The sequence below is a fragment of the Nuphar pumila genome, chromosome 12 (assembly GCF_984573655.1).
Source record: "Nuphar pumila chromosome 12, dmNupPumi1.hap1.1, whole genome shotgun sequence".
NCBI lineage: Eukaryota > Viridiplantae > Streptophyta > Magnoliopsida > Nymphaeales > Nymphaeaceae > Nuphar > Nuphar pumila.
Window position 1 is genome coordinate 52,623,908 of NC_143260.1, and position 23,692 is coordinate 52,647,599.

A 23,692-nucleotide genomic window follows, 5' to 3' on the forward strand; every position below is an offset into this window, starting at 1 on the left:
TTGTCAGTTTTTCAGGCAAGAGACGAGGCCCCTGCTGTCCCTTGTTTTGTCAGGCAGAGGCTGGGGCCCCTGCCATTCCCTATTTTTGGTCAAGCAGGGGCCAAGGCCCCTGCCATTCCCTGTTCATCAGGTAAGCGGCCGAGGCCCCTTCCCTTCATTATTCTGTCTGGCAGGGGCCGAGACCCCTGCCATTCTGAGTTGGCACGCAGGGAACGGGGTCTCTACAACTTGTTACTTTCGTGAGGCAGGGGCCGAGGCCCCTATCATGCAGTGTTGTCAAACAGAGGCTGAGGCCCCTGCCATACGTTACCTTGTTTGGCAGGGGCAGAGGCCCCTGCCCTTCGCTTCTTTGTCAGGCAGGGGCCGAGGCCCCTGCCATTCGCTATTTTGGCAGGCAGGGGACGCAGCCCCTGCTATTTATTGTTCAGTCGGAAGGGGTCGAGGTCCCCGCCGCCTTGCTGTTTTCGGCAGTGGCTCGTCCCTGTCGCCTAATCCTACCCATGCCCTCGTCACACCATTAATTAGATTAACATAATTAAATGTTTCACACTCTTGCAGATTTACGCAACGGGTCCCATTCGCGCTCCGCGGCCCGACCCTCGTATCATCTACACTCGTAGACGCACACAGCTGCATGACATCCCGAGGTAGGGGAAAGTCGCACGAAAAGTTTATATGAATGAAATAAGATATAAGAATTTCATGATCGAATGGTTTATTTGTCATAAATGCTTACCTATAGGATTACTTAACTGGTGATTGTCTGTGTTGTGTTTCCGCATCCGTATTCTTTTGAAATTACATGCTTATTGTGAGCTCTACGAGTAGACTCGTTGCTAGAAAGATCTTATTATTGTATTTCCGCCTTGCTCACTGTTGTAAGTTACTGTAGATGCCTTACTGGTTATTGTCTGATGAATCTTGTATGAGACTTCTTGCTTTTTAGTATTCGAGCATGCCAAGTATAATACTGATTTTATGAAACACTGTGATGGGTTATCTATCGAGAAACCCACGAACTTACTATCGTAATCAGACCTTAAGACAGGTATGATACAAATAGTATGGGAGGTCATTGAGTACCTCGAAGTGAACCATCAACACTTTATTGATATCAATGAGATAATGTTGGCCTCCACAGGCCAATTGCACTTAGAGCAATACATGTCATGTATGAACCAAAAGAATCACAAGACATTATTGTTGCCCTCTCATCGTAGTCGTACCTCTAGGAAGGTACGATCGTACTTTTGGATAAGTACATTACGATGTTTGGATGATGAGGTTGTAGCAACCTTGATGCGTGCATTTAGCACAAAGCTGGGATCACATAAATGATGACAACTCGCCCTCACAGGCAAGATGCTCGAGTGGGTCTATTAGACCAGGGCATGTAGAATGGGGCGGCGGTTAAGAAACCCCCGTCGTACCCATTCGACCTTCACAGTTCATCAAGGGAGAGGATGGATGGTACAAAAACTTCGATGGATAGGTTGTTAACAACCACCCCACGGGCAAAAGACTCGGCTTCCCTAGTCATTGGAGTTAGGGGAATTGGAATTACCATAAATTATCCTAGGTGGTAACTCCCAGGTACTTCTACAGAAGTTGGATGCATCCATGGGCCACGAATGCCTTTGGGGATTTACTCTCTTGGTCACTGACCGTCCCCTTAGGAGCGGACTCAGTCAGCCATCCGTGTTAATGAAAACACCTGACATAATATACCCCCGGATCGGTCTTGGCTGTTTCTACGTTTCGCATCTGTGAGTACCCACAGGCCAGTTAATATCAGAACTTAAAGAATATCTTTTTGAATAGTTGTAGCTGATTGAGACTTACACTGCTTGAAATATTTCTAACAATAGCTCTTTGCACATATTACATTTGTTAGAATAGATTACAACTGTATTGATTGTTTTGATATAACAACTGCTTATCTCATGAATGTTCTGCTTTATTTTCATTCTACTTATCTATTCGTGCACCTACTGGTTTGTTATGAAACTGACCCATTTCATCGGTAGGTGAGGAGTAGGTCTTCACAAACGGCCGATGGTGTGGTGCAATAAGGCCCAAGATTTATCTTCTTTCTGCTGGCGGCTTGACTCTGAGTCTTTTTGAGTTTTTCTTTAGATTATTGAACTTTGTGAAGATGCTTATTTTGTAATAAACTGCAGATTTTTAATCTATTACCTTATTTCCTCAATTTCTTTAAGTTGTTGTTCATGTGAATGATGATTTTTCAGCTAACGTACCCAGGATTTGTTGACTTGTGCTCCTTTCTAAATGTCTTCCGCTGTCGTTTTTAAAAGTAAAAACTTTAAATTTTTGAAAGATTTTTTTTTATAAAGTTTTCAAAATCACAAGTCGAAATTTTGGGGCGTTACAACTTGGTATCAGAGCCAGATCAGAAAGAGGTGAATCTTGACTATTGAGCATCCCATCGCGCTGTAAGTCTGATATTTTATAGCATGGTTAGACTAAATTATATTCTAGTTTTTTTATTCGTAGTACCGTCGGATAGATGGATCCGTTTGCTGGTTCTAGTGGTAGCCGCGGTAGGGGCACGCGTAGGGTGCGTGGCCGTTCCATAAGAGAGAGGGGCGGACATGGGATGTTCGTGGCTGGTTACTGGGCTAACCGCCCTCCTCTACCCATTTTTACGGATGATCAGGGTTTCTCACTACCGATCGCTTACCAAATACCCTTGGCAACAACGTGGGCTGAGGTGTCTGCTCGAGAAGGTGGATTCGCGCCTTCGCATGTTCGGATGCACCATCAGACACCACAAGAGTCATCGAGAGATTTTGTTCCCCCTGAGTTAACATAGGAGTGCGTATTTTGTGGAGAATGAGGGCACCATGGATGCCTGCCTCCGTAAGGCCGAGCACGATGGTAAGATCGCAATTCGACTGTAGGCAAGCAACCACCACCTCCAGCAGACCCAGTGGGCGGTGTATCACCCACATACACGCCTGCAACTGATTCGTCAAGTTATAGTCTTGGCTCACCGGAATATACTCCGGCGACGCCCCTCTACGGATAGGAGACCTCCTACGGGGAGCCACCTCCCTTCACTCCTAAGTGCAGTTTCAGGCGCACATGCAATAAAAGGAAATATCTTAGGAAGTACTCTAGTCATCCCTAAGGGGAGGTAGCACCTACCAAGTTTTGTTGGAGTTTGTGAACTCATTTATCATTACAGAATAGAACTTTTGCTTATATACCAGCACTGCTGGATTCAAAATAAATGACTTTCATAATAAAGATCTATATTTTTACCTTTGCTCCTACACTTATGTCTTCTTGTGCTTCTTCAGTAATTTTTGACTCTTAACCTTGGTTGCTTTTTAAGGATGACGGAGAACTCAAGCAACAACATGGCTGACGAGTTGTGTGAGCAAAGGGGATTCATGATGGATACCCTCAACTCCTTGGCAGAGGCAATTCGTAACGAGGGTCGCCCCCAGTAGGATCTGGGTTCTCTTATTGGGCATACACCAACCGTAACATATGAAAAAATTCTGAAGCTTGACCCCCCTACCTTCTCTGGCAAGGTTGACCCTAACTTGGCGGAGAGTTGGGTCAAAGAGGTGGAACGGGTGTTCCAAGTATTGTCCGTTCCTGACGATAAGAAGATGATGTTCGGGTCTTTTCGATTGAAGGACGACGCTCGTGAATGGTGGGACACTACCCGAAAGGTGCAGTTCTCAGGTGCTGAGGTGATTCCTTGGGAGGCCTTTCGGAGGGCTTTTCTCGAAAACTACTTTCCTCCTCATGCGAGAGAAAAGAAGAAAGTGAAACTTCTGGAGTTGTGCCAAGGCAGCTTAAGTTTGAACGAATATGTCACCAAATTTCGACGGTTGGAGCGCTACTGTCCTCACCTATTCGAGGATGATCATGAGCGAGCTGGGAAGTTCATTCACGGACTGAAGGAAGGACTCAGGCATAGGGTTCTCACCAGCATGCTCGCGACTTTTTCTGCGATGGTAGCAGTAGCCACCCTACTGAACGAGGATTAGGAGCGTTCAAAAAGTGTGCAAGCCAAAAAGTCACCCGCGACAGGTGGTGATCAGAAGAAGACCTATTCTGGCGGCCCAGGGCAACGGCCACCATTACTAGTGAAGACTGAGGGAGGGAAGAAACAGTTCCCTCCGGCAAAGCGCCAATGACAGCAGGGTCATCCACCGCCCAGACAGTCGTCTGGTGATAACTGCCCCAGGTGCAAGAGGCCTCATGTAGGACAATTTTGTCCGCAAGACACTGACGGATGCCTATACTGTGGCAAGATGGGTCATTTCATACGCGACTGCCAAAAGAAAGCAGCAGATGACCTCAAGTGAACCGGCAACGTATCTCAGCCTCCTTGACCACCTCATCAGCAGCAACAACGAGCACAACCAAGCAATGTCAGGGAGCCGGGTCGAGTTTATGCAGCCACGGTCGATCAATTGACAAAAGGGTATCTCGTTCAAGGTACCATTCTTGTTGCTGGTCAAGCAGCTTTTGCACTCTTTGATTGTGGAGCTACAGACTCGTTTGTTTCAGAAAAATTCGTAAAACAATTGCATATAACTGTAAAACTTCTTGACAACGCTTTAGACGTGTATAACTCCATTGGGAAGAACACAGTTTGCACCACTTACATACCTGAATTGGACGTAGTTGTGGCAGAGCGGCACTTGCCTGCTTGTGCTATCTTGCTTGAGATGATAGAATTTGACGTCATCCTAGGCATGGATTGGTTACACAAGTATCATGCCAAGATATTTTGTCGTGATGGCAAGATCGTTTTATCACCTTCAGGCTCTCCGAGAGTAGAATTCAGAATTCTCAGACCTGTTCGAGCAAGCCGGATGATCTCAGCGCTTAAGGCGTAGAACTTCTTGCGGAAGGGATGCACTGCCTTTTTGGTTAGTGTTAGCCAATCGGATCCAATGCTTATTTCCATCAGTGAGCTGGATGTTGTTTGCGATTATCCCGACGTTTTTCCTAAAGAGTTGTCGGGACTTCCACCGTCTAGTGAGGTAGAATTCAATATTGAATTGCTACCAGGTATGACGCCAATCTCTAAAGCACCTTACAGAATGGCGCCAGCTGAGCTTGAGGAGTTGAAGAAGAAATTGCAGGAGTTGTTGGATCAGAGATTCATTCACCCCAGCGTATCTCCTTGGGGAGCTCCTGTGCTCTTCGTGAAGAAGAAGGATGGGACCTTGCGTCTGTGCATCGAATGCTCAACCAGGCCATGATAAAAAACAAGTACCCATTGCCGCGTATCGAAGACTTGTTCGATCAGTTGCAGAAGGCTAAAGTTTTCTCGAAAATCGACCTTAGGTCTGGATACCATTAACTCAGAATCAGGAATGATGATATCCCTAAGACTGCTTTTCAGATGAGATACGGACATTACGAGTTCACAGTCATGCCGTTCGGACTGACCAATGCCCCAGTAGCTTTCATGGACTTAATGAATAGGATGTTCAAGCTATTTTTGGACACCTTCGTGATCGTGTTCATCGACAACATCTTGGTGTACTCAGAAAGTCGAGAGCAACATCGGGAACACCTAACCATCGTGTTGGAGACCCTGCGAAAGGAACGTTTGTATGCCAAGTTCTCTAAATGTGAATTCTGGCTCGAGGAAGTTATGTTTTTGGGACACGTTATTTCTAAGGAAGGTGTGTCTGTGGACTCTGCAAAGGTTGAGGTTGTACTCAGTTAGCAGCAACCAAAGAACGCACGTGATATCAGGAGTTTTCTTGGACTAGCGGGTTACTACAAACGATTCATTTAGGATTTTTCAAAAATTGTGTTACCCCTGATGAAGTTACTGAAGAAAGAGGCTAGATTCTTATGGGACGAGAAGTGCGAGGCGAGTTTTCAGTTATTGAAGGAGCGACTTACCAGTGCTCTTATTTTGACCTTACCTTCTGGTAAAGGCGGATTCGTGATTTATACGGATGCCTCTGGGTGAGGCCTAGGGGCTATGCTGATGCAGAATGGGAAAGTGATCGCTTACGCCTCTCGACAACTTAAAATTCACGAGAAGAACTACCCAACTCACGATTTAGAGTTAGCTGCTGTGGTGTTCGCACTGAATATATGGCGACACTACTTGTTTGGGGAGCAGTTTGAGGCATTCACCGATCATAAGAGCCTTAAGTGTATCTATTTTCGCAAAAAGAATTGAACATGAGGCAGCGACGTTGGCTAGAATTCCTCAAGGATTATGACTTCACCCTCTCCTACCACCCAGGAAAGGCGAACGTCGTGGCTGACACCCTCAGCCGCAAAGCACTGGAAGTTTCGATTAATGCTTTATTTGTTGGATGGAGGTTGGTCGAAGACCTAGCCTCTTGGGAACCTTTCGCAATCACTTAAAGTTCAATCGGTTTATCCCACCTTGTTGCTCAACCTGAACTACTAGCGAGGATCATCAATGGGCAGAAAACGGATGCACGCTACGAGAAGTTGAAGGCTCAAGCGATAGGAGGATGAAAGTATATGGTTGAAGGAGCACCTTTGGGTTCCTGATGACCTGATCTTGCGAGATAAAATTCTTGCAGAAGCCCACAAGTCTAGATACACCATTCACCCTGGCGGCACAAAGATGTTCAAGGACCTACAACGGAGTTATTGGTGGAACGGTATGAAGCGAGACGTGGTTGAGTATGTCTCGAAGTGTTTGACGTGTTAGCAGATCAAGATCGAGCACCAGAGACCCAGTGGGGTCATATAGCAAATAGAGATTCCACTATGGAAGTGGGAAGATGTCACCATAGACTTCATAGTCGGTCTACCGAGGACGCAGAGGAAGCATTACGCGATTTGGGTGATCGTCGATAGACTCACCAAGTCTGCTCACTTCCTACCTATCTGTCTCAACCAATCGTTGGATAGTCTCGCTGATCTCTATGTTAGGGAGATTGTGAGACTGCACGGTGTTCCGGTCTCGATTATCTCCGATCGTGATCCTAGATTCACTTCAAGGTTTTGGGGACAACTTCAGCTGACTTTGGGCATAAAGTTGAAGTTCAGTACTGCGTTTCACCCTTAGACTGACGGGCAGTTGGAACGTACGATTCAGACCTTGCAAGACATGCTTTGAGCTTGTATGATGGACTGGAAGGGGGAGTGGGATTCCCACCTCAGTCTGGCGGAATTCGCGTATAATAACAACCATCATGCGAGCATCGGGATCGCCCCGTACGAAGCTTTGTATGGGAGGCTGTGCCGATCACCTGTCTACTGGGACGAGGTTGGCGAACAAAGATTGAAGTCACCTATAGTTTTGCAACACTATACTCAACAAGTGCAAATGATTCATGAATGACTCCGTAGCGCTTAGAGTCGGCAGAAAAGCTATGCAGATAGACACCGACGAGAGCTTACCTTTGAAATTGGCGAGATTGTTTTTGTTAGGGTATCTCGGACGAAGAGCGTATTTCGGTTCAGAAAGAAGGGAAAGCTAAGTCCTAGATACGTCGGACCGTTCGAAATCCTGGAGCGAATTGGAGAAGCAGCTTATCGCGTGGCGTTACCTCCTCAGTACGCTCAGATCCATAATGTTTTTCACGTATCCATGTTGAGGAAGTACGTTCATGATCCATCGCACATCATTCATTATGATGACGTGGACATTAGAGGGGACTTGACATTCGAAGAAAGACCTGTGGAGATCGTCAATCGTCGTGACCAAGTGCAAAGATCAAAGACCATTTCCTTTGTAAAGGTTCGGTGGCAACATCATGGAATTGACGAATGTACTTGGGAACCTCAGAGCGATATCAGGGAAAAATATCCTGACCTGTATTTTGACTCTTCAAGGCAATAAGTATTTCGAGGACGAAATTCTTTTAAGAGGGGTAGGATATAAAACCCACGTTTCAAAAAACAAAAAAAAATTATATCGGACCCGAGCCGGGTCGGGTCCAGACTCGACCCGGGCCCGTCATCGTTAGGGTTTTAATAACCTGACTCAAGAAGAGGATTTAAATCCTCTTCCTGAGCACCCCCCCCCCCCCCCCCCGCCCCCCCGCGCCTGCGACCCGATAAGGGAAGCCAATTGAGGCTTCTCCATTTTTTTTCGCCCCTCGAGCTCTTTAAGAGCACTGTAGGGAGGGTGAGGGGAGGCACACCTCCCTCTCGAAGCCTTCGCTCCCCTCGCGACGACCCCTCCTCCTTCCCTGCTCACGCCGTCGTCGTTATGACCCACGCCGATGCTGACCACCGCCTCCCAGGTACGCCCTCTAATCCTCCCTCTTTAACTTCCCCCCACTTTGTCACTTCATCGGGAGGCCTGCAGGTGGCTCACGGCCCCTGCCGCGGCCTCCCACCTCCCCTGTCCCATCGGGGGGCCGACAGGTGGCCTACGGGGCCCCTGTCGTTCCTTTCTCTCTCTGGGGTTCGCCGGAGTGCCGGCAGAGGACCAATGGCCCCTGCAACACCCCCCTCTCCATTGTGGGTGATAGGGCGACCGACGGGAGGTCGGTTGCCCCCTATCACCCCCGTACCGATCTCTCCCTCCCCCTTGAGGTTGTTGGAGAGCCGGCAGGGGGCAGTCACCCCCAGCGGCTTCGTGACTTTGTCAGGCAGGGGTCGAGGCCCCTGCCATTTGTCGGTTCTTCAGGCAGGGGCCAAGGCCCCTGCCGTCCCTTGTTTTGTCAGGCAGAGGCTGGGGCCCCTGCCATTCCCTATTTTTGGTCAAGCAGGGGCCAAGGCCCCTGCCATTTATTTTTGTGCCAGGCAGGGGCCGAGGCCCCTGCCCTTCATTATTTTGTCTGGCAGAGGCCGAGACCCCTGCCATTCTGAGTTGGCACGCAGGGACTGGGGTCCCTGCCACTTGTTACTTTCGTGAGGCAGGGGCCGAGGCCTCTGTCGGCTGTTTTGTCAGGTAGGGGTCGAGGCCCCTATCATGCAGTGTTGTCAGACAGGGGCCGAGGCCCTTGCCATACGTTACCTTGTTTGGCAGGGGCAGAGGCCCCTGCCCTTCACTTCTTTGTCAGGCAGGGGCCGAGGCCCCTGCCATTCGCTATTTTGGCAGGTAGGGGCCGAAGCCCCTGCTATTTATTGTTCAGTCGGAAGGGGCCGAGGTCCCCGCCGCCTTGCTGTTTTCGGCAGTGGCTCGTCACTGTCGCCTAATCCTACCCATGCCCTCGTCGCACCATTAATTAGATTAGCATAATTAAATGTTTCACACTCTTGCAGATTTACGCAATGGGTCCCATTCGCGCTCCGCGGCCCGACCCTCGTATCATCTATACTCGTAGACGCACACAGCTGCACGACATCCCGAGGTAGGGGAAAGTCGCACAAAGAGTTTGTATGAATGAAATAAGATATAAGGATTTCATGATCGAATGGTTTATTTGGCATACATGCTTACCTATAGGATTACTTAACTGGTGATTGTCTGTGTTGTGTTTCCGCATCCGTATTCTTTTGAAATTACATGCTTATTGTGAGCTCTACGAGTAGACTCGTTGCTAGAAAGATCTTATTATTGTATTTCCGCCTTGCGCACTGTTGTAAGTTATTGTAGATGCCTTACTGGTTATTGTCTGATGAATCTTGTATGAGACTTCTTGCTTTTTAGTATTCGAGCATGCCAAGTATAATACTGATTTTATGAAACACTGTGATGGGTTATCTATCGAGAAACCCACGAACTTACTATCGTAATCAGACCTTAAGACAGGTATGATACAAATAGTATGGGAGGTCATTGAGTACCTCGAAGTGAACCATCAACACTTTATTGATATCAATGAGATAATGTTGGCCTCCACAGGCCAATTGCACTTAGAGCAATACATGTCATGTATGAACCAAAAGAATCACAAGACATTATTGTTGCCCTCTCATCGTAGTCGTACCTCTAGGAAGGTACGATCGTACTTTTGGATAAGTACATTACGATGTTTGGATGATGAGGTTGTAGCAACCTTGATGCGTGCATTTAGCACAAAGCTGGGATCACATAAATGATGACAACTCGCCCTCACAGGCAAGATGCTCGAGTGGGTCTATTAGACCAGGGCATGTAGAATGGGGCGGCGGTTAAGAAACCCCCGTCGTACCCATTCGACCTTCACAGTTCATCAAGGGAGAGGATGGATGGTACAAAAACTTCGATGAACAGGTTGTTAACAACCACCCCACGGGCAAAAGACTCGGCTTCCCTAGTCATTGGAGTTAGGGGAATTGGAATTGCCATAAATTATCCTAGGTGGTAACTCCCAGGTACTTCTACAGAAGTTGGATGCATCCATGGGCCACGAATGCCTTTGGGGATTTACTCTCTTGGTCACTGACCGTCCCCTTAGGAGCGGACTCAGTCAGCCATCCGTGTTAATGAAAACACCTGACATAATATACCCCCGGATCGGTCTTGGCTGTTTCTACGTTTCGCATCTGTGAATACCCACAGGCCAGTTAATATCAGAACTTAAAGAATATCTTTTTGAATAGTTGTAGCTGATTGAGACTTACACTGCTTGAAATGTTTCTAACAATAGCTCTTTGCACATATTACACTTGTTAGAATAGATTACAACTGTATTGATTGTTTTGATATAACAACTGCTTATCTCAAGAATGTCCTGCTTTATTTTCATTCTACTTATCTATTCGTGCACCTACTGGTTTGTTATGAAACTGACCCATTTCATGGGCAGGTGAGGAGTAGGACTTCACAAACGGCCGATGGCGTGGTGCAATATGGCTCAAGATTTATCTTCTTTATGTTGGCGGCTTGGCTCTGAGTCTTTTTGAGTTTTTCTTTAGATTATTGAACTTTGGGAAGATGCTCATTTTGTAATAAACTGCAGATTTTTAATCTATTGCCTTATTTCCTCAATTCATTTAAGTTGTTGTTCATGTGAATGATGATTTTTCAGCTAACGTACCCAGGATTTGTTGACTTGTGCTCCTTTCTAAATATCTTCCGCTGTCGTTTTTAAAAGTAAAAACGTTAAATCTTTGAAAGGTTTTTTTTTATAAAGTTTTCGAAATCACAAGTCGAAATTTTGGGGCATTACAATGGGTACTTATTTTTCACTGTTGCCTTATTTAGCATTAGATAGTCTATGCATAACCTCATAGACCCATCTTTCTTTTTTACGAATAGAATTGGTGCTCCCTAAGGGGATGTGCTTGGTTGCACGAAACCACGCTCCATCAATTCTTGCAGCTGCTTCTTTAACTCCTCCAGTTCTGCTGGTGCCATCCTGTAAGGTGCTCTAGAATTTGGCTTTGTACCAGGCATCAATTTGATCCCAAATTCTACTTCCTGTTGTAGAGGTAATCCAGGGAGTTCTTCCAAAAATACATCAAAAAAATCTTGAACGATTTTCAAATCCTCGATCGATATCTGTTTGGCTTCTCCTCTTATTACACTAACCAGGAAAGCCATATCTCTCCGTCGGAGATATTTTTGAGCCTTAAGGTCGAGATTACCCTTTTCTTTATTTTGGGCCTTGAAAGTCAAAATTTGACCTCCTGTACATCAGGTTGAGATAATATCATCTTTCCCTCTCTATAGAGAACTCTTGCATAATGTTCAAAGAGTCAATCTATACCCAATATGACATCATATTCTGTCATATAGAGTAAGATTAAGTTGGCAGGAAAATTATGTTCTCTCAAAATGACTTCTACGTCTGGCATGTACATCACACATATCTCATTGAATCCTATGGGATTGTACACTACTACTTTTTGATTCAAGAATTATGTGGGTATTCTAAGTTGTTTAGCAAAATGTACAGATATGAACGAATGTGAAGCTCCAGAATAAAAAAGTACCAAAGCAGCTTGACCAGATATAAGCACAGTACCTTGTACTAAGTCACCCTTCTGCAATTGTTCCGCCTAGGTAGCATAGACTCCACCTGCTACCTTCTTTTGTGCTGCTTGCGGTTGTTGTGGTGGTTGTCAGTGTTGTTATTACTGTTTTTGTCCCCCAATCTCACGCCTTGCATCGTCTACTTGTGTAAAACCCGCAAAATTTTAATATTTATCAAAATAAATAAATATTACCATTCTTGGAAATAAATACGATAAAGTGATATAGAGTTGATCCAAATGGATCTTGTATCCAAACTAGATCATATGGATCCAGGATTTTGGATTCGGATACGATGTATGGATTCAGATCTTGGATGAATCTGAAACCCGATTAAAATCCAAATTTTAGTTTTCAATTACAACTAAATTCGCAAAGCACTTTTCTAAAGTTTCATCTCTTACGAATATCGCCCTCGTTATGACCATATTTAATTGATATACGCTTTTCAGTAATTCACATAAAATAACGAGTTTTTTTCCTTGTTTGGGTCCCAAATTCGAGGATTTACTAGTCATATGTATTATGACTTTGATTTATAATTCTGGGGACTTGATTCCTCATAAATAGTGCTCACGCCACTTTGTACATCTTACTTACGCGATTTCGAACATCGCTTATCATTAAAGTAGTTCTAGTGTATTCGTTTTTGTGAAATACGATAAAAACCTGTGTAGGCACAGTACATGGTTAAAATTTTCAAGTTAAATATTTGGGGTGTTATAACTATGGTATCAGAGCAGGACAAGAATATATGGTTCATGGCCTTCCAGCGACCCTGCAAGAGCTCTGTAAGTATATAGTATTTGAATTATGTTTTTAATTCGTAAAGAAATTGATTTATTGTATGAAAATCGAGAACCTAGATATATTGCTAGAAACATCATTCAATATTTGTTGTGATCAAGATATGCGGGAAACATATGTTATTTTGTTGTTCGAGTAGATGGCTAGAGGAGCTAGGTGTGATGATCTCCTAGATTCGCTAAACACTTTACTAAGGTTGCGACACAACAGGCAACCTCAATACCAAGTTAGGATTAATGCTTTAGATTTGAATCTTGATTGAATGGTGATAAGTCTTAGAACTTAGGTTTGACTAATTTCAGTTCTTAAAGCCCTACACATAAATATATAAGTATTGTTGGATATAGATCTCACAAATAGCGTTGAACACTGAATCATATCTAAGTCAGGTGATATCTTTAGGTCATATATCACTTTCTATTAAATAAAGACTATAATGATCTAGGTAGGTATTGTAGATACCCTGAATAAGACTTTAAATAAGACACAAGGTTTAAATTTCAATTGATTTTGAAAATTTTCATTAAGTATAACACACGTAGTAAGATATCCCAATCTTATTTGTTTAATCCTTGTAACTAATTTCATAGACGAAATTCTTTTTAAGGGGGAAGGATGTAAAACCCGCAAAATTTTAATAATTATCAAAATAAATAAATATTACCATTCTTGGAAATAAATATGATAAAGTGATATAGAGTCGATCCAAATGGATCTTGTATCCAAACTGGATCATATGGATCCAGGATTTTGGATTCGGATACGATGTATGGATTCAGATCTTGGATGGATCTGAAACCCGATTAAAATCCAAATTTTAGTTTTCAATTACAACTAAATTCGCAAAGCACTTTTCTAAAGTTTCATCTCTTGCAAATATCGCCCTCGTTATGACCATATCTGATTAATATACGTTTTTCAGTAATTCACATGAAATAACAAGTTTTTTTCCTCATTTGGGTCCCAAATTCGAGGATTTACTAGTCATATGTATTATGACTTTGATTTATAATTCTCGAAACTTGATTCCTCATAAACAGTACTCATGTCACTTTGTACATCTTACTTACGCGATTTCGAGCATCGCTCATCATTAAAGTAGTTTTAGTGTATTCGTTTTTGTGAAATACGGTAAGAACCTGTGTAGGCACAGTACATGGTTAAAATTTTCAAGTTAAATATTTGTGGTGTTACAACTTGCTTCTTCCGACACTCCCTGATGTAGTGTCTCATCTTTCCATAATAGAAACAAGATCCCGTCTCACGTTGACATTGTTGCCCGGGATGAAAACAATGGCAGTTTGGGCATCTCTGGTTTTGCACGAGCCTTTGTCTGGTTCCCCCATTGTGTTTTTGTTTCTTGGCCTACGAATTAAACTTCTTTCTTCCAAATCTCTTTTTGAACTCGGGTTTCTATACCTCGGTTCGGTTCTTTTGGGACCTTTGTCCCTCCTTCCAGTCATCATACAATAGGGTAGACACCTGAATAGATGATATCTGATTTCAAGGTTAGATCTTTTCTAACTTCCTTAAACACTATTATATCTCAATGAAAAGGTTTAAGAATATAAGTCTTCATTACCTGAATATCCTCATCGAGAGTCTTGAGCCCCCGAGTGTATAGACGGTTCCTCAGACCCATCTTTAAACCTTGGGCAAACTTTATTACCCTATCATCGTCAGTGATGTATACGTTCGAACAATACCGTTTTAGGCTATGAAACTTGGTGGTACTCTGCTAAGGACAATTTTCCCTGCTGCAGGTCTAGAAGTTTCTGCATCTTTTTCGTTCTCTCATGCTTCGGGAAATTCGTGGCATTGAAGGCCTCCACAAATTCTACCCATGTCACTGAACCATTTTGGAATCTGACCTCGCAAGTGGTCTCCCGTCATTTTTCAGCATGCTCCTTGAGACGATATGTCCCAAAATCAACTTGTTGGTCTTCTTAGACATCAAGCACTCAGAAAATAGATTCAATCTCCCTTATTCAATTTTCGGCCACTTCTGGGTATGTCATACTAGAGAAGGCAGGAAGGTCCATGTCCATAAACTTCTTATAGGACATGCCTCTGCCATTTGTTGTTTTCTCGTGGGCCACTTGATGAAGGTTATTGCTCATCTGCTGCATAGTCGTCTCATTGCTTGCTGACCTATGACCTCTGTCAGGTTGTGCAGGGTATCCATGATATCGTTGCACCTATTTGCCCACGCCATCTAGTTGCAACATACCAAAAATGATCATCACGATTTCAGTTATTACTTTTGTAATAGTCCAATACCATATATTTAGTCTACATAACATTACCCTTAGGAGTTTTTCGTACTTACAAAGCTATTGCAGGTCGTCGGGAGAGCCATGATCTCGCATTTTTAATCCTGCTCTGATACCGAAGTTGTAACCTGCTTAACTCTTGGACCAAGCAATTCCGCTGTTTCAAAAAAAAAAAATCCAAAAATTTTTTGTCCAAATTATTGGGGTGGTACAGTATATCTCGCTTAATTATTGAAATTCAGATTCTTGAGTGGACCAATCCACGATGTGGATTGAACCCCATTCCATCTTAGGGATGTGATCTAGTCCTATGTTGAGTTTTAAATGCTTGAACCCCCCCCCCCCCCGAAAGTTTTAACCAAAGACCAAAATAAATGTTTTTGTTATATTTTTGTTTTGTTTGATAAAGGGTCCTCTTTGGTTCTCTTTCACGAACATAATTATAGTGGGATATTAAACACTAACGCTTGCGTACAAGTTGATCTCTTAGTGCTTAGTTTGGTTGGAGCAACATCATAGATAATGTTTTGCATCATTTGCTTTTAAAATAAAAAATAAAAAAATAAGTTACTATTTTGGGGGTGTTACGGCCAGTGAAAATATTTTTACTGGCTCAAAATTTGTGCTGCTGGAATGTTTTTATTGGCGTTGAATTTGCACTAATGAAAACAGGTTTCAATGACACAAAAGGTGCGCTAGTGAAATTGCTTTTCATTAGCGAATGTAAATTGCACTAGTAAAAGCTTTAGTGAGGAGGCTTTTACTGGCACAAACATTGCACCAATAAAACCCCATTTTCTTGTAGGAGCAGGTGCAGCAATACCCAAAAAGTATGCAATCACATTGGACCTGATTCTCCCTCCATATAGAAGGTAAGCTATCTAATCATTGTTTAGGATGACATTCATCACATGGGCAAATGACATCAAAAGGGACTCTGCACGGATAAGTGGTACCCCTCATCTGATCCATTCTTGTAGATGTGAAATGCGAGTTGGATGAAAAATATTCTCTGTCCCATGAAATTATTGTAGAACAAAAATCGTGCACTGCCCTTTTCTCTTTTTGTCTAGGATACAATTTCCAGGCTCCATATAACTCTCAGGGCGTGTTTGCCTGCCGCAGACGCACTCTTAGTGGCATGGTTGCCGCTCAGAGTTGGTCCTCGGAAAGCAAATCGAACTCCTCCCCTCCTTCCCGCCCCCCCCCCCAAAGGGAAGCTTTCCACTGAAAGGGGGTCCATCGTTGGTTTTGGGCTTTCTTTCTTCACGGAAAGGGAACCCAACGTTTTTGTTGCCACGGTGGGCTCCATGGAAACACATCCAAAGTTGTGCATCTTTCTGCAAACGTACCCTCAAAGTCAAAGCCAAAGCCAAAGCCAAAGTTTTGGTTTCATGGAATGGAACATGGCTCCATGAGCTAAATAAGCAATACAGTTTAATTTTAAAACAGGCACTCAGTGGATCTGCGACTTCAAAAATTCCAATGAACCATGCCTCTGCTTAGAGTTGTACTCTTTGGTAGGTCAAGGATAATGAGAATTGCCAAACCAGTCTTCACATCTAAGTTTTCGAAGAATGGATAAGAAAATGACAGGAAGTTCCATGATCGTTTAGATAAAGCATGCTTTAAAATGGTAGCAGTGAAAACCATGTTTCATTGGTATTCAATATACCTTAGTGTATCATGTATCAAGTGTACCAATACTAGATGCCAAACAAAAATCCTTTTGGAAACCATAAATAAAAGTATCAAATGTTTGAAAAACTCATTTCAATTATTTGAGAAACTGATAAGATCTTTAGTAAAAACTGATATTACATGATAAATAAGTTTCAAACTCATTTCTGTCAATATCTCTACAAACAAATAATAATGTCATTAACAAATGGGGGCTCCGACTTGTCTGGTAGGAGCAGCTAGTGCACGTTACCTTGTGTTGGGAGGTTGCAGGTTCAAAACCCAATGATAATGTTGTATAACTGGTAGGGTCTAACCCCAGCTTGACTTTCAAAAAATAATAATAATAATAGTAATTAATAATGTCATTAATTACTACAGTATACTATTTTCACTAAGACTTTTGGATAATAAAAAATTGCAACACCATAATAAGCAATTAAATACGGATACTTAACTATTTTAATTCATAGGACTCTATGAAAATATTTATTTCGTATCACATTTATTGGAAAAACTCTTGCCAAATTATTTTCAACTGCGTCAACGTGCATTTAGATAAGAGCGTACCTAAAACTTTTTAGATCTATCTTGGAAGTTTCATTCTGTTTTCCCTTTCAGATCTGTCTTGGAAGTTTCGTTAGCAATAAAAGAGATGAATTCTTCATAGTTGTCACCTCAGCCAGCAGGGGGACTCACGCACGGGCTGTTTATTCTTTTTCCCCTTGTTTTTTTTTTCATTTGGCACTAAAGAAAAGGGTGCGAGTCAACCCCTACCAATTGGAAGCAGATCAGGTCATGCTGAACATGAGTGTTTTTGCTCATGCTGACATCCTGGCCATCCCATTTGCATTTTAAAAAGATCAAAAGTCAACAAAACCACGTGGCATTCATAAAAAATGCAAACAGACAGCCACGATGTCGGCATGAGCAAAAACGCTCATGTTCAGCATGACCTGATCTGCTTCCCCACCAATTGGATTCTATCGAAGAGGAGAATCTTTCTCGAGTGATACAAACCTAAAACTTTAAAAATTCTTGGAAATAAGCCTGATCACATGCACTGTCATTTTCAAAAGTTTATATATATATATATATATATAGAGAGAGAGAGAGAGATGAGTAGCAGCTTAATCAATCAATAGGTGCTTGAGCACCTACTTGATGTTGCTGAGCATCTCGTGCACGGTAGACGCTCAGCCCTTTTTTACTAAAAAATGTGCAAAAACACACAAAAATGGGTGAAAAGGGGTATTAGCAGCGCTTTTACAGTGCCACTAAAGGTCTAAGTTCTAGCTGCACATAAAAACGCTGCTAAAACCATTTTTAAAATATCACGTGTATCCCTTGGATCATTTAGTGGTGCTTCAAAAGCGCCTCTAAAGCCTTATTTGGCACAAAAAGTTATTTTTTTAGCATTTTTTTATCATTTTTTGAGCTGACTTTTCATCAGGTGCGTGCGATTGAGCATTATTAAGTATGGGTTAAGCACATACTATCAAATAGCTACACATTTTCTTATATATATATATATATATATATATATATATATATATATATATATATATATATATATATATGGGTTAATATTGGCTACTAACGAAGGTACAAAATTAATGAGTAAATATAACTCTTTTTTTCAATTTTTTTGCGTTTTTTTAGAGCAAATGTTACAAATGTGATCTACATGGTTTGTTTAGTAGGAAACTTGTTTCGAATCATATGATTGTGACAAGTAATTAGGTTCTTAAAAGGGTTAAAAAATCAATAGCCCACAATGTGCCAAATTTTTATAACTCAAAATATCACATTTTTACAAAGGAAAAGCAACGATACAGTTGCACCTATAATTTCTAACTCATTAGTTTTGTACTTTATCAGTAGCCAATAAATATATATATATATATATATATATATATATATATAGAGAGAGAGAGAGAGAGTACGGATCCCATCCTTTGACATGGGATGGTTTTCATCGATCTTGATGTAGAGTGATCCAAGCCTTCCAGATGGACAGGGAGCACGTAATGAGTGATCCTATATTCAATCTTTACCCATCCAATAAATGGCTAGGAGCACGTACGGAGTGATCCTAGCCCTCCAGATGTTTCAGATGGAAGGTTAGGATTGACATAGGGATCCTTTTTGGAGAGCTGTCTGTGGTAGGTCTGTTGTCAGATTTCCTTTTTAACACATTGTCGATTACAAACATGAAAAAGGACCCTTCAGCACGCCCCAGTGATGGTGGTCGTCTGCCATGTCAGAAAACTTTTTCATATCAAAATGTGCTCGTCAGAAACGGTTGCACAAGGATTTCTTTCAATATATAATCATTCCTAATTTCAATCACGAGGCTGTAATTTGAACATTGCGTGTTAAGAAACATCTTCATCAGAAGATGGTTTGGACATTAAATATCAACCGGTTTTTTTGAGAAAAAAATCCAGAGGCAGGAAGCCAATTAGTTTGTCATAAGTTCCAAAGCTGCTGCTTTATTCTTTTCTTATTTCTAAGGATTTCTGAGAAAAAACCCAAGGGGACATCACAAATCAATCAAGAGTCCACTGTTCTCAAGCATCAACTTCTGCATCAAAAAGTCCAATCATAAGGTACTCACTTCCTTCTACTAACCCAAGACCACCTACTTCCAAGTAGCAAAATGTAACCTCACCTCCAACTCAGCATCCCCAACCACTACTGGTATTCTCTATGGAATGCCTTCTTCTGGTCAGGGATGCATTTTGTCTTTTTTGAAGACAGATTTTCCTCCCCTAAACTCCACCCAATGATGATGCACTCAGATCTTGGGGAAAAAGAAGTCAATCCTTCCCTATGCCCACAATCATATGGAAAGTCAATATCCATATAAAAAACTGTGTGCTTCACAAGTTCCACAAACGTAAAGGTCGGTGACTTCTTTTAAGTGCAAAAAAATCCCAATTTTCTTGCTATGTACATGGAACAACCATGGTTCGAAACCCATGGGTGGCTTCCCTTGCCATAAGGTCGAAGCTGGGTCTATTCTCCGGTGGGCAGGGAGCACGTCAAGAGTTTTTACCAACCGAAGGTCTGCCAATGTGCGTTTGGTGTGGGTAGGGTTTTCACCTCTATGAACAAGAAAAAAACGAAGAGCTCTCCATACAGAGAGGAGGTGAATAAGAGGGAGGCTGCCCTCGTCTACGATAGAAAGGCTGACTGAGTTCGTGTTTCTCACATCCCTCAGATAGCCAAAAAAAAAAGAAAGTCCACGAATTTTGTGTCATGCCTTCCTAATTAATCTACTGATACAAGATATAATAAAATTTTAACAACCACAATTGCAAGCTGTATCTACTGCAACATGGCATTTGAGGGAGCCTATATCCAGATAAATGCCATAATTTGGGACCTTGCATTATGAATTACCATGTAATATCCCAGATTATACCATTTTCGGGATAAAAGCGTGTATGCAAAACTACCCTTTGAGTAACTTAGGCAGATGATCCGCGGAAGTATATGAAAGCAGAAAACATGACTCTTGATGTTATTCCTTTTATACCAAACTACCTAGATGGTAGCCATGAGTGTTGACAATCAAGACAAAAACAGTTGAGCAGGAGGTTATTCCTTGTATTCCAAAGTAGAAGGTAGTTGTGATTACAAACTGGTTCCAGGCGCAGATGAAATACAGTATGTCTATGAGAAACATTGAGAATGAGGGGTCATAAAAAAACTGAAACAAGCATCACTCCGAAATTCTGGCCACTAAATAACCAGCTGAGTTAGCTTGTTCCGCCACAAATATACAAAGATTACAAGCTCTATTTTGTATCGGGCCCTATTTGCGAAGGAAAAATCTATGGCATACACCTGTAGCCTAAAGCTTTTATTCATTTCTTTCAATAGAAAAATGTGAGGATCGTTCTGTCTTTTTCTTTTCCATCCAATGTCTGCGGAAATAGGAGGGACAGATTCACACAGGCTAAATATGCCCAAATGTCGCCGCAAATCTCTGAAATTCCTTGCCATATATTTCTGAAATCTGGAACTGTTCCAGATTTTGATTCCAAGAGTTCGAATTCTCAGTACCAAACTGGTCCTCCGATTTCATTTCACCGATCAGTGGCTGATTCTGAACCGGAAGAGTTTCTGGTAACATGTAAGGAGGCTGGGCATACTCTGACCATTTAATATCTTCCTGTTCACGGTTGAACTGGATCTGTGCATCTTCTTCGGTAAGTCCTGATGAATCGACCCTGAAATCTGCCAATCCCCATGAAAACATGCTGCTCTCGAATAGCGAATTGCCATTCTGCAACTCCTCGCTGCAGCTGCTGGTACTAATCGTGAACGCTGGAGCCATCTCGAAAGGCCGGCAATTCTGATTGAAGCAGAAACCTGAGCTTGGGCTTACAGAGAGCGTAACTGAAGCAGCTTGGTTGCAGGAAACTGCATCGTAGTGCACGGGCTGAAGATGGTCATTCATGAAGAACTCTTTGGATAGAGAATTTGATGCGGTCGAGTTGCTGCTCTTACTGTTAACTTCAGAGCCATGATATGCATCTTCCGCCGACGGTGCATTCGGCCTCACATTCAGAATGATATTACTCTTAATCATGGTTGTGGTTGAGAGAAGATTCAGTTCTCTTGATCCTGAACCGTTCTTACTATTGGCCAGAACCTTATTATTGAGTTCACCGTTCTCAACCTCTGCAAGTGGTTTATGGGTATCAGGTTCTATGCCTCTCTGTCTCAGTTTCTTCTTAATGCTTGAATTCCACAGATTCTTGATCTCATTATCCGTTCTCCCAGGTAATTGCGCAGCAATCTGAGACCACCTGCAATTCATCAACGTACCGGTAATCAGCATTGGATGATTGAGTTGCCAATAAAAGTACAAGAGTAGAAAGTCATACAATGGTGGCCACTTGAACCAAGGGATTAAGTTTTTTTTTTACCTGTTTCCCATGACCGCATGAAGTTCAATAACCATATTCTCCTCCTGTTGGGAAAATGCGCCTCTTTTCAGATCTGGTCTCAAGTAATTAATCCATCTCAACCTGCAGCTCTTACCACACCTCTGCAGACCTGCAATTTTTTCCAAGAAAGAAAAGCAGCAGAAAACCGTCACACACAAATATAAAAAGAGATGAAATAAAATTGAGAGAGAGAGAGAGGTCTAATTAAAGTGGTGGTGTAGAAGACAGGGGCTCCCACCTGCTTGTTTTGACACTAAGCTCCAGCAGCCATGACCATACTTGGTGATGTATTTCATCAGTTTTTTATCTTCCTCTGGTGACCACAATCCCTTCCTGAGTTTCTGCTTATAGCAGCTCGAGTGCCGCCCCATGTAGAGAGAGAGAGAGAGAGAGAGAGAGAGAGAGCTTCTCGAAGGTGGCAGCCCTTGTAGTCTCGATAATCAAGCAGTTTGATGGCGTGAATTGTCAATAAAATTTGGATCTTGTTCAGGTTTAGGAAAGGAAACTTTGGGCTAAATGAGATGGGTTTTGAAAGGTAAGAGAGGCCGAGGGAGTGAGCGAGCGCAAGATTATCGAGGAGCTATCTTCAAGGGTCGCGGTCAGGAAGGTGATTGTAGTTGAAGCTTTTGAAAGAGGTGGACGGGTTAATAATGGCTTGCAAATGTCTCAGCGAGATGGAAAAGTCTGTCAAAGTAGACAATTCGGCCTGATATTATCTCTGACAAAAAGCAGCACCAACTTTGGCTCCGATTTGAACTCACATTTGAAACTCAACTCGGTGAAAAAAAGAAAAGGAACTCAATAGAAAAAGCAAAAGGATGAATTGCAAATTTTTTGTTAACCGAACAATTACAAATATTCCATTAGCTTTTACAAAGCAAGGTAACATGACCGTTTTACATTTGTGGTTAGGTTGTATTCAGCCACAAGCAATTTAATAGTCACCTTGTAATAAAAAGATTCCACGTAGAAACAGGAATACAACAACAAGAAAGATAAAATATTTTTCCAGGTCAAAGACCTACTATACTTGGTGTTATGTTTGACGTTGTCTACTGTTGAAACTAACTGTAAAAGGAAAAAGCTTTTTAAAACTATTATTTGTTGCAGAAAAGAAAGCCTCGCTCTATCTCTCTTCTATTCCAACCCTGCAGATGTGTTTATGACTGTTCATTTGCTATTTGCTAGGAATCGACTGTTGAATTGAGTATTTTCAATAAAAAATGTTATATTTGGATGCTTGAGTATTTATAAAAATTCTAAGCTGTTAGATTTTCAAGCCTTAAAAGATCTTTCTTATGCATTGTAATTGGATGATCTAAGAGCTGGTCCGATATATCCAATCATGTATATCACATCCATACAATGAAATTTAAGAAAACCCCAAAAAACTTATGAAAATCTTGGTTTATACCCCAATTAGCATATTTTAGTGTCCATATACATAGGGACTAGAGTAATAGTGGATGACATTTTGTTCACTGTTGCATCGGACAAAGGAGCGCTGCTGATCGCACGTGCGATCCGCGGCATTCTTTTTTTTACATGCAAAACACGGCAGCCTTGGCCACCACTAAAGGCCTGGGTGGAAAAAAAGGTCTCTAGAGACAGTACAAAATCACGAGTTTGCACAAAATCGGATGCTCTCTGATCGGACTCTCTCTCTCTCTCTCTCTCTCTCTCTCTCTCTATATATATATATATATATATATATATATATATATATATATATATATATATATATATATATGAGAACATAACATATTAGGCCCCATTCGGCCACATAGGCTTTAAGTGTTTTATGATAGATCTGAACCGTTAGATGTGTTTAGCATGCTCGATTTAGTGGGTATCAACTCTTGGATCATGTTTTTTCAACAAAAAAACACATTTTTCTAAGCAGGGAAAAAGTGGCACCTTCATAGCCATTGATTTTGGATCACCGGAAAAACCTATATACAAGTCAGATTTCGGCCATCCAAAAGCCAGTTTCCAGTAAACAAAACCTATGGATCACATATATGGTGTTATACATGAGAAGAAATAGCTAAAACTATAATTTTTGAAGGGGCCTAAGGAATGCATTACTATATATATCGTCAAACACTAAAAAATGTTAT

At 42.1% G+C, this 23,692-nt stretch overlaps 2 protein-coding genes across 2 annotated transcripts; one reads left to right on the plus strand and one right to left on the minus strand.

Moving 5' to 3' along the window:
- The first annotated feature begins 3,641 nt into the window (after positions 1-3,641).
- Positions 3,642-4,025, plus strand: LOC149820907 (uncharacterized). Its single transcript, XM_089981862.1, has one exon. The coding sequence runs from the start codon at positions 3,642-3,644 to the stop codon at positions 4,023-4,025; it is 384 nt and encodes a 127-aa protein (XP_089837988.1).
- A 16,183-nt stretch (positions 4,026-20,208) lies between these two features.
- Positions 20,209-21,943, minus strand: LOC149820908 (transcription factor MYB61-like). Its single transcript, XM_089983363.1, has 3 exons — positions 21,811-21,943; positions 21,552-21,681; positions 20,209-21,431 (listed from the first exon to the last, which is right to left on the minus strand). The coding sequence occupies exons 1-3, from the start codon at positions 21,941-21,943 to the stop codon at positions 20,576-20,578; spliced, it is 1,119 nt and encodes a 372-aa protein (XP_089839489.1). The 3' UTR covers positions 20,209-20,575.
- Between the last annotated feature and the right edge of the window lie 1,749 nt (positions 21,944-23,692).